General features: G+C 51.3%; 1 protein-coding gene across 3 annotated transcripts; it reads left to right on the top strand.

The window, feature by feature from the left end:
• The first annotated feature begins 1,846 nt into the window (after positions 1-1,846).
• Positions 1,847-11,072, top strand: Kcnk4 (potassium two pore domain channel subfamily K member 4). 3 transcript variants are annotated; one of them, XM_051145998.1, is made up of 7 exons: positions 1,937-2,085; positions 3,557-3,822; positions 8,416-8,542; positions 8,669-8,829; positions 9,003-9,189; positions 9,582-9,721; positions 10,584-11,072. In XM_051145998.1, exons 2-7 carry the CDS (start codon positions 3,634-3,636, stop codon positions 10,974-10,976), a joined length of 1,197 nt encoding a protein of 398 aa, XP_051001955.1. In that variant the 5' UTR covers positions 1,937-2,085; positions 3,557-3,633; the 3' UTR covers positions 10,977-11,072. The 3 variants fall into 3 exon arrangements, with proteins under 3 accessions (XP_051001953.1, XP_051001955.1, XP_051001954.1); XM_051145997.1 differs by lacking the exon at positions 1,937-2,085 and adding an exon at positions 2,211-2,341; XM_051145996.1 differs by lacking the exon at positions 8,416-8,542 and having other exon boundaries at positions 1,847-2,085.
• The last annotated feature ends 66 nt before the right edge of the window (positions 11,073-11,138 follow it).

Here is an 11,138-nt window from a genome sequence, read left to right as displayed (position 1 = left end):
CTCACTGGCCTGAGACCTAGTTTCTGTCACCACCTGTAATGTGGCCTTCAAGTGTGAGGTATATGGAGGGGTGCTGCTGTTGCACAGCCTCCATCTCCTCACTTGGGTATGGGTTAACCCTGGTTGCCTGGCCACTTGGATACTGAGTCAGCCCCTGGAACATGCATGCCTCATGTTGCCCCCAAGAGTTTAGTCCCTGGCCTGGGCTCCTGACATCCTGGCAGATCTGTTCTATGGCTCAGGAATGATTATCAGAGCCTGTGACTCAGTTGCTCATAAACCCGGTGATTCCAACTCCTCTGAGATCTTGGCCTAGCAATGAATTTGCCTCAAAGCCCTTTCTTTGGGACTATCCTAGGGCCAGGTCTGCAAGGTCTCAAAACAGCAGAGGCTCAGGATTCCAGCATTAGGCTGAACCATCACTTTTTGGTTGGAAGCAAAATTCCCAACATTTATAGGATACTTAATTGTGTGTGCCAGGCTTTAAGCATTTATGAACTCCAACCTCAGCCCAGGCAGGTGGATCTCTGTGAGTCTGAGGCCAACCTGGTCTACAGAGTGAGTTCCAGGACAACCAAGGCTACAAAAAAAAAAAAAAAAGAAAGAAAAAAAAAAGAAAAAAAAAAGAAAAAAGAAAAAAAAAAAAAAAAAAAAAAAAAAGAAAGAAAGAAAGAAAAGAAAAGAAAACCAAAACCCAGACTTGAAAAAACAAAACAAAGAGAAACTCTATCTCAAAAAACAAACAACAAAAACACCCAAAACCAAAACAAACAAAAAACAAAACCAACCCAAAATAGCACACTGAAGAGCCGGGTGTGTGGTGGCCTTTAATCCCAGCACTAGGGAGACATAAGCAGGCTGATCAATGTAAGTTCGAGGCCAGCCTGGTCTACAAAGTGAGTCTAGGACAGCCAGGGCTACACAGAGAAACCCTGTCTTGAAAAAGTAAAAAACAACAACAACAACAAAACTGAAAAGGCCAGGTGGTGGTAGCACACACCTTTAATCTCAGCACTCAGAAGGCAGGTGGATCTCTTAGTTCAAGGCCAACCTGAACAGCCAAGGCTACACAGAGAAACCCTGTCTCAAAAAACAGAGAGAGACCAAGAGAGAGACAGGAGAGAAGAGAGAAAAAAGAAAAGAAAAACACCGACCTCTTAAATGCTCCAATCAGCACCCAGAGATAAGTAATCACCCCGTTTACTTAAGAGGGAACAGGAAGACTCTAGAGAGCTTGGTAACCTGCGCTGCTCCCCTACCATGTGGGGTGATTGGTCACCTTAAACTCTAGGCTTAAAAGTACTGACCATGACCATTAAACTGGATGGTGGTGGCACATGCCTGTAATCCCAGCGCTCAGGAGGCTCTTGAATTTAAGGCCACCCTGGTCTATGGAGTAAATTCCAGGACAGCTGGGACTACAGAGAAACTCTGTGTACAAAAACAAAACAAAAACCCAAAACAAGAACAAAGGTACTGACCACAAGGACATCGGATCTCTGACTGCTACAGGAGAGAGACTTTGCAGTAAAGAAATGGATATGAACATGACCAGAGAAGGGCAGAGACAGGGTAGGACCCAGCTTTAGCTGTTCAGAAAATGCTAGCACTCTTCTGCTAGGATCGGCAGGCAGCACATGGCCCCCCGGGGACTGGCTCCAGGGCCCAGAGGATCAGAGATGGGGATGCAGTCAGAGAGGAGCAGAAGATGCTCCATCAGTGACTTCCCAGAGCTGGTACGCAACCCATACTGCTGCTTAAATCCAGGTGGCCTCAAAGAGGTTTCCCCTCCCTCCGCCCACACATACCCCTTTCTCCCTAAGGGCCTCTCCCTTTTAAGTGCGGAGCCCAAGGACCAGACTATCCCCATGGGCGGAGAAATGAGGGCTCTTCCCAGTCCAGTAATAGACCTAGAAGATTCCAGGAGATGAGTGTGGTGGCTGTCCTGAGCCCAGGGCCAGCTGATGTCCAGGTTAGGGAAGCGCTGGGGCTCCTGATCCCAGTCTGGAAGTTTGAACTCCGCTCTTCCGCCACTCACTGGCTAAGACAAGCCAGGATTGGGAAGCTCAGAGGCTGCAGGTGCAGGTAAAGGGCTGGGTGCAAGGCGGTTGGCCGCCTGAGCCGGTGGCGGTGGCGAGGGTGCGGCACGTAGGGAGACGCAGCTCTGGTAGAGTTAAGCTCCCAGGGAGGGGGCTTTTGACGGCGGGAGGGGGGTTCTCAGTCAGACGGCCGCCCTCTCGGTCCCTGGACTGCCGCTGCCACTGGTGGCCCAGCCTGCACCCGGTTGGCGGCGCGGGAGACCTGGTCGCAGCCAAAGCGGCAGCCACAGAGGGGCCAGACAGTAAGTGCGGTGCAGGCGCGGGAACGTGGGTTGGATCCCAGGCTTCGGGAGCTGGGGGGCAAGCGGCAGGGCGGGACACCCACCTCCAGCGCGTGGATGTCTTCCTAGAGTGGTTGGTCCAGTCGCTGGTCACGCTCGGAAGCGTCGGCGTAAGGACGCGGCTGGGAGGTGATGGGAGCAACTGGCTGGCGTGCAGTGTCACGCGAGTCCGGTGTGTGTGTGTGTGTGTGTGTGTGTGTGTGTGTGTGTGTGTGTGTGTGTGTGTGTGTGTGTGCACTCGTGTGCATGGACCTCTAAGGTAGCTCTGCAAGGAGGGCACGCCCATGGTGCCATGGTGGTCATTTGTGCCGGGGTCTGCAGGAGCATGGTGCAGTGCTATGTATGCAGCCTGGGCAGCACGAGGCTAGAGCCGCAGGGTGGAGTGTGGGCTCAAAGATCTTTGTAGCACGTGTAGCGGGTGCGTATATGTGTGTGTGCGCCTACCATCTCCCACTGCCCCCTAGGTGACAGCTGTCCCGTGGGCTGCTGTATCCATATTGGCCTTTCCACCCTGTGCCTGGCTTCTTCTGGGAGCCTGGTGCCACCTTTCCTTTTCCTGGATCTGGGCTTTGCCGCTACCCTGCAGCCAGATTCGCTTCTGGGTTCCTCGAAAGCCCAGCGGAAGGACGGGTGGAGACCCTGGAGGATTCCCCACCCCACTGATCCCTGCTAGGCTGGACTCAGGAAAGAGGGGACAAATGCATCTTAGGAGGCTGCCACAGCCGCACTGGGAGAGCCAAGTATGGACTTGCTATTCCTGTCTCCCATTCTGCCGGCTCCAACCTCTCCTCTTTCTTTCCCTTGGAACGCCCTGGCCTTCCCTTGGTCTTCTCCAAGGCAGGCTCGATGATGCCTCACAACCCCCCACATTTTCTCCCTCATCCTGCCTTCCTTAGTGTCTCCTTCCTCCTCCCACTCTCCTGATGGCTAGGCCAGGGAGGTAAGAAGGAGGCTGGAGGAGGGGGGAGGAGCTAGGTGTTAGTACTTAGAGCCAGGTTGTCTAGCCAGAGGATGTGTGTGTGTGTGTGTGTGTGTGTGTGTGTGTGTGTGTGTGTGTGTGTGTTACATCAATGGACCGTAAAGATAGGGCCTTCAAAACCTTGGGGAGTCTGACATAGAGGAGGGGGGTGTGGGTGTCAGATCTCTTCTTGATCCCATCCTTGATTTGGCCTGCAGTGACCACTGCTCCCCAGGAGCTCCCTGCTCCTCCTTCCCAAACAGGAAGCAGAGCTGGACCTGCCTCTGGAAGGGCCATGCGCAGCACCACACTCCTGGCCTTGTTGGCACTTGTACTGCTTTACTTGGTATCTGGGGCTCTAGTGTTCCAGGCTCTGGAGCAGCCGCAAGAACAGCAGGCTCAGAAGGAGCTGGAGGACGGCCGAGACCAGTTTCTGAAGGACCACCCGTGTGTGAGCCAGAAGAGCCTGGAGGAACTCATCAAGGTGGGTTAACAGGGCTGGTCAGCAGCGGGATGCTCAGCGTGCTGCTGGCTGGCGTGGGTCTCTGAGGACAGGCTAGGTCCCCGCATATCTCTGGGGGCGTTAAGCAGGGATCCAGGTGTTTGTTGTCAATACGCCGGCCATGTTGTTGCGGCTCCCAGAATGTGACTGTGCTCCTGGAATGCCTCCTTCCCTGTGTGATGGTGATGGAAGGGGAACAAATGAATGAGATGGGCGAATGGCTGACGCACGTGGGCTGCTACATTTGCGCGGGTCTAACACCATTAGGTCACCAGACCAAATCCTGTATGCTCAGTCACACGTGACTAATTTAAATGTGACCCTGGTAATGATTTTTGTTTGTTTGTTTGTTTTTGAGATAGGAGCTTGCTCTGTAGCCCTGACTGTCCTGGCACTCACTGTGTTGCACAAATCGACCTTGAACTCTGGGTTATCTTGTCTCACCTCTGCCTCCAGAGCCCTGGGATTACAGGTTTGGGCAACCACACCTGGCTCCCTGCTGAGTTTTTGCTTGTTAATGTTGGCTGTCCCTCCCACACTAGTCTCTATGCATTTTTTGAGTTTTAGAGAAACCCCCAAGAATATTGTGAAAACCTCCCCCCTGTGCTCCCAAGTTTGCACTAAACAAGTACAGATGAATTTAGAGGGCTTCTGTTCATGTCACTATGGATGCCTGTTCAGGGGCCCCTCCTCCCCAGGACTAATGCTTACTGGTCAAGCAAGCTGTGGTGCTGTCAGGCTTTCCCATGCCACTTTAAAAAAAATTATTTTTATTTTATGTACATTGTATGTCTACGGGTGTCAGATTTTGGAGTTACAGACAGTTGTGAGCTGCCATGTGGGTGCTGGGAATTGAGCCCAGGTCCTCTGGAAGAACAGTCAGTGCTCCCAACCACTGAACCATCTCTCCAGCCTTTTAATCAGTCTCCTTCCTGCCACTAAGGGAAGCTCTGGATTTCAGCCTTCATGGGTCCAGTTAGTGAGCTCATATGGCTTGTTTGTTTGCTTTTTTCTAGGCACTGTTCTGGAACGCTCTGGTTTAACCTTAATAAATTAATATTTCTCACTTGACAGAAGAGTATCCCTCGCTCCCTGCCTGTTCTTTGCGGAGTGTCTGCATGCAAGCCTCGGCGTTCCACCTGGTTCTTAAGACAGCAGGATCCGCTGCCAAGATTAGGGTAGCATGTGTCTCTCCCACTTCCAGAAATCAGGACAAGCTCTGCTCAGAAGTGCCTGGGTGGAAAGTGCGGCTGGCCAGACCACAGGGCAGAGGGAGGGAGGGAGTCTGACCTATTTATCTTCACAATGGAAAGGCTTTATTCTGGGATGAGAAAGAAGAAAAAGGGAGACAGAGAACCTGGAAGGGTATGTGACTGGTGCTTGGCTTCTCTTCCACACCAGGAGCCACTCCCGGAATTAGTGAATCCTGAAGCAATTATACACCTATGTGTGCTATGTGAGGGGAGCAATAGAGATACAAACCACCACGGGGTGGAGCAGATGAGATTTCTCTGTGGAGGGTGTCACATCCAAGGCACAGATACAGGGACAGACAGATCCATGCAGGAAGCAGTGGAAAGCAAAGGCTGTTCCTTCCTTCATTGAGCACCCACTGGTTGCTGGGCCTTGGGCTGTATGTGTGCTGGGAGTGAAGAGAGATGCAGAGGCTTTGGGGGAGAGCCAGCAGTTGGAAAGCACCAAATGAGAGGGACAGAATTTAGGGTGTGGGGACAAATACTCCCAAGCAGGGGCAGCATAGCAACAGTGTGGGAGCTGGCAAGATGCTGGAGATAGCAGATGCCTGGTCCTTTAAAAAAAAAAAAAAAAGAAAGAATATATAGGATAATTGAGAATTTTGGAAATGTGGAATGTTCCTAAATAAAAATTAAATCATGAAGCCTTTAATCCCAGCGCTTGGGAGGCAGAGGCAGAAGGATTGATGTGAGTTTGAGGCCAGCCTGGTCTACAAAGTGAGTCCAAGACAGCCAAGGCTACACAGAGAAGGCCTGTCTCAAAAAACAAACAAACAAAAACAGCAGGAGCCTGGAGGTAGTAGCCCACGCCTTGAGGTTGAGGCAGGTGAATCCCTGAGTTTCAGCCCTACCAGGTCTACAGAGTGAGTTCCAGGACAGCCAAGGCTACACAGAGAAAGCCTGTCTGGAAAAACAAAACAAAACAACAGCAAATTAAATCACCGAGGCTGGAAAGATGTCCCAGCAGTTTGGAGCACTTGTTGCTTTTCTAGAGGACGTTGTGGTTCCCAGCACACAGTGGCTCATAAGCACCTGTAACTCTACATCCTGAGAATCTGACATCTTCTTGTGGCCTCTTTGGGCACTTGCATGCACATGACATACATATATACATGCAAGAAAATAAAAAAGTCTAAAAAAATTAAACCACTTTTAATCAGACATTTTATATCTTTCTTCAAAAATCATTATTACAGAAAATGGAGTCACCTCAGAAAATCTGGGGAGAAGGTTGCTGTATTTTGGGGTGCAAAATCAGAATCTCAAGAGGGAAGATTGGGGAAAGGTTGAGACCAGTTTGGAAAAAGTGCTTATGGCACTTGTAACCTCAGCTCTCAGGCTGAGGCAGGAGGGCTGCCTGAAACTAATAAGTTCCAGGTTAGCTTGGGCTATTGAGTAAGACCCTGTCCTCCAAAACAAAATCAAACAAACCTCCAATAAGAGAGGAGGAGGAAGCCAGGCATGGGGATTCACACCTTTAATCCCAGCACTCGAGAGGCAGAGGCAGGTGGATGGCTGTGAGCTCTAGGCCAACTTGGTCTACAAAGTGAGTCCAGGACAGCCAAGGCTAACACAGAGAAACCCTGTCTCGAAAAACAAAATGAACAAACAAAAAAAGAGAGGTGGTGGGAGGGGCTGTGGTTCAGTTGGCATGCTGCAGGCTTGGGTTGGCTCTTCAGCATTGCAAAAAAACGAGGCAAGGTAGCTCACACGTATAATCCCAGCACCAGGAGGTCAAGGCCATCCTTGGCTAACTACAGAGTGAGTTTGAGACTAGCCTAGGCTACACGAGACATTTTCTCAAAACAAACAAACAAACAAACAAGTGCTGGCCTAAGGAGTCTAGACTCTCCTTTGGGCAACTAGGAGCCTTGAGGGTTTGCAGCAGCTACTTAAGGATGGAATTGGAGTGGGTCTTGCTGATGGGGACTGTCATCAGCGAGGTGAGGCAGGTTGTGAACTTCCCTGTGGATTCTCTCCTGTCTTAATTTGGGGAAGGGCCCTCTTCATGTCTTTTTCTGGTGTTCTGACATCCCAGCTCCCAAGGCAAGCTCTTTCCAGACAGACTCTTCCCCTGAGGAATCTGCAGGCAGGCAAGAAAAGCCTGTCCCTGTCACTTTCCTTATTCAGTCATGCTTATTGAGCGCCATATAAAATACTGGGTGTGGCTTAGATGTTATGAGGTGGCCTGTGTATGCAAGCACATACACATAGACATCCTAAAATCAGCCATGAAGTGTGATGATATGTAAACTTTTCTGGAGAGAAGGCCTCATCTTTTTAATACATTGTTTATTTTTTTAAAGATTTATTTATTATTTGTGCCGTATTCTGCTGCATGTACACCTGCAGGCCAGAAGAGGGCACCAGATCTCATTATAGATGGCTGTGAGCAGGGAATTGAACTTGGGACCTTTGGAAGAGAAGCCAGTGCTCTTTCTTAACCTCTGAGCCATCTCTCCAGCCCTCAATACATTGTTTAAAGGCCGTGCATTCAGACTCAGTTTCTTCAGGAGAAGAGAGAGTGGTGAAGTCACCCACAGGACATAGTGACAGTGTGGAATGTCACCCAACAAATACCCAGTGTTTATTCTTTTTTTTTAGTTTTTCAAGACAGGGTTTCCCTGTGTAGCCCTGATTGTCCTGAAACTCACTCTGTAGACCAAGCTGCCCTCAAACTCACAGAGATCCACCTGCCTCTGCTTCCCAGTGCTAGGATTTTTTTTTTTCCAAGACAAGGTTTCTCTCTGTGTATTCCTGGCTGTCCTGGACTCAGTTTGTAGACCAGGTTGGCCTCGAACTCACAGTGATCCACTTGCCTGTGCCTCCCAAGTGCTGGGATTAAAGGTGTGTGCGACCCCTGCCTGGCTCAGTGTTTATTCTTCATGCCAGATCCATGATATTGGTGTTCTGATGATCACGCCCATGTGATGCACCACGAGTTAACTTGCGTGAGATTGTGAAGATTAGAAAGCAGGCAGCCTACCGCCATCCTGTATGTCCCTCACCGTAAAGTTAGGAATCTGTCACAGTTATGTCAGTTATAGTGGCTTAAGCCTGTAGTTCCAGCACTTGGAAGACTGACACAGGAAAAGATCAATAGTTCCAGCTTGGACTACACAGCGTGTTTCGGTGCAGCTTGGAATACATAATGAAATGCTGTTCCAAAAAAAAAAAATGCAAACCAACCAACCGCAAAAAAGATAGCTAGGTCGAGGAAGGGGGTACACAGCCAATAAGTGCGTAAGGAAGGGAGAGGGCTGGGAGTTAGCCCAGCTGGAGGGAAGGGCTGAGGTTCCTCCTTGTGCGCCTTGTCCTGCAGCTCGTGGCGGAAGCCCTGGGAGGGGGTGCAAACCCAGAAACCAGTTGGACCAATAGCAGCAACTACTCATCAGCTTGGAACCTGGGCAGCGCCTTCTTTTTCTCGGGGACCATCATCACTACCATCGGTGGGGGAGGAGAAGGGGCATGTGGAGGGAGGCAAAGGGCAAGGAATTTCCCGATGGGGGAAGGTGCCGGGAGAGGCCGGGGTACCAAGTGGTGCCTAGATTTTCTGCACTGCCCCCTCTGTCTAGGCTATGGCAACACAGCCTTAAACACAGATGCCGGGCGACTCTTTTGTATCTTCTATGCACTGGTGGGGATCCCGCTGTTCGGGATGCTGCTGGCGGGAGTCGGGGACCGGCTGGGCTCCTCTCTGCGCCGGGGCATCGGTCACATCGAAGCAATCTTCTTGGTGAGCTGCACCATGTCCCTCATAGAGTCCTCTTCTCTAGGTCCTTGGCACTCCTAGAGAGCGGGAGCCTCTCACGGTATACCAGGATTGGGGGGGGGGTAGGGTGGGCTAGGGAGAATGGAATTGGGGGTTATTGGCACCTCAATGGCCCTAACGACCATGCCTCCCCACAGAAGTGGCACGTGCCACCGGGGCTGGTGAGAATGCTGTCTGCTGTTCTCTTCCTGCTGATTGGCTGCCTGCTCTTTGTCCTCACTCCTACCTTCGTGTTCGCCTATATGGAGGGCTGGAGCAAGCTGGAAGCCATCTACTTTGTTGTAGTGACACTGACCACCGTGGGCTTTGGCGATTATGTGCCCGGTGAGGCTGACTTTGGCCAGCACTTCCCTTAAGTACTTTATTCCTGCACTCCCCCTATGCATCACTGTAGAGCATTTGCCCCAGCTCCCACCTCCATCACGGAATGCACCGTACGTTCTTTCAGCAGGCAGCCAGCACCTGATACCAACTTACATCCTGCATGGCTGAGTCTCACACGTACTAATACATACATTAAGTTCAACCCCTCTTGCATGCATTTATACACAATTACAACTCGTGCACACTCATATTGCATACATCCACACACTCTAGCACATCCCCATTTTCTGGGGAGGGGCACTTTCTCAACAAAGTGCAGAAACCAGCAGTAAACCAGAGGTTCACACGCTTGCCCCCATCAACTTATGTTTCCCTCCCCGTGAACCATCTAGGCAACGGCACTGGACAGAACTCTCCAGCCTATCAGCCACTGGTGTGGTTCTGGATCTTGTTCGGCCTAGCCTACTTCGCTTCAGTGCTCACCACCATCGGCAACTGGTTGCGAGCGGTGTCCCGCCGCACACGGGCAGAGGTATGTGCTCCCGTTCTCTGCTGCGCATGCCCTGTGCATGTCACTTGTGCGCTGTGCCCTTAGCAGCTGGTTGACCAGGCTGGCTCTCCCACAAAATGTGGAATCCTTTGAAACTGAGACCTGGAGCATGCGCTACCAGGAACACTGGGGTAAATTCAGGTTTGTCGGAGACTCGGCCTTTGTGGATGGATAGGGCCGCCAGGGTTAGCAAATAAAAATTTGGAGCGGCGGGGCTGGAGAGGTAGCTCAGAGGTTAAGTGCTCTCTCCAAAGGTCCTGAGTTCAATTCCCAGCAACTACATGGTGGCTCACAACAATCTATAATGTGATCTAATGGCCTTTTCTGTACATGCAGGCAGAGCACTGTATACATAATAAATAAATAAAGCTTTAAAAAAATCAGAGAGGAAAAGCGGTGGTACATGCCTGTAAATCCCAGCACTTGGTAAGCAGAGCAGAGTCAGGAGGATTGCTGCAAGTTCAGACCCGCCTGGGCTTTAGAATGAGACTCTGTTTAAAAAACAACAAAACTAGAAAGGCCAGTTATATGTGAATTTCAGATGAACAACGAATAAGATTTAAAAATATGCCCCAAATATTGTATGAAACATACAGCTTTTGTAATTTATCTGAAACCTGCGTTTTGCCAGCTGACTACAGAGAGGCAGCGAAGGCTGAAACAAAACCGAGGCTTTCTAGAAAGGCTCCTGGCGTAGGGGGCGATGCTTCAGGCCAATGCAGGAATGTGCCTTTGCGTCATTCTTAGGCTGAGGTTCAAGGGTCAGGCGGAAAGGTGGATGCCATTGGTGAAAAGGCAACGTCCTGAGTTGCAGTCGGTCAAACACCTTTTTCTCTCTGTGCAGATGGGTGGCCTCACGGCGCAGGCTGCTAGCTGGACCGGCACAGTGACAGCACGAGTGACCCAGCGAGTTGGGCCCAACGCCCCACCGCCAGAGAAGGAGCAACCACTCCTGCCTTCCTCTCTGCCAGCACCGCCTGGTGTTGTCCAGGCAACCGGCACGCCGGGTTCCCCAGCTCTCGTAGAGAAGGTCGAGACGCCTTCCCCACCCACGGCTTCAGCTCTGGATTACCCCAGCGAGAACCTGGCCTTCATAGATGAGTCCTCAGACACTCAGAGTGAGCGTGGCTGCGCCCTGCCTCGTGGGCCTCGGGGTCGCCGCCGTCCCAACCCCCCCAGGAAACCTGCTAGACCCCGGGGTTCTGCGCGTCTCCGTGACAAGGCTGTGCCGGTGTAGGAGCAGGATCTCTGGCCCGAGACCCTGCCCCTCCCCTGCCAGGGGTTTCGTATCTGCTGATGCTCAGGCATGCTTGGCTTGTTTGACCAAAGAGCCCTCTTTTGTTCCAACCCTGGGAGGAGACCTTGGGTTGCCGAATGCCACCACTCTTCCCCCGCTGGT

Source organism: Acomys russatus, chromosome 5, assembly GCF_903995435.1.
Source record: "Acomys russatus chromosome 5, mAcoRus1.1, whole genome shotgun sequence".
NCBI lineage: Eukaryota > Metazoa > Chordata > Mammalia > Rodentia > Muridae > Acomys > Acomys russatus.
This window is presented reverse-complemented; position numbering and strand designations above follow the sequence as displayed.

Bases quoted from the DNA above. Each gene is read 5' to 3' on its own strand.
- Kcnk4 (XM_051145996.1), top strand. From the start codon at position 1,928: ATGAGTGTGGTGGCTGTCCTGAGCCCAGGGCCAGCTGATGTCCAGGTT. The intron at 2,086-3,556 runs GTAAAGGGCTGG...TTTGGCCTGCAG, and splicing joins CTCAGAGGCTGCAGGTGCAG to TGACCACTGCTCCCCAGGAG. The intron at 8,830-9,002 runs GTGAGCTGCACC...GCCTCCCCACAG, and splicing joins ACATCGAAGCAATCTTCTTG to AAGTGGCACGTGCCACCGGG.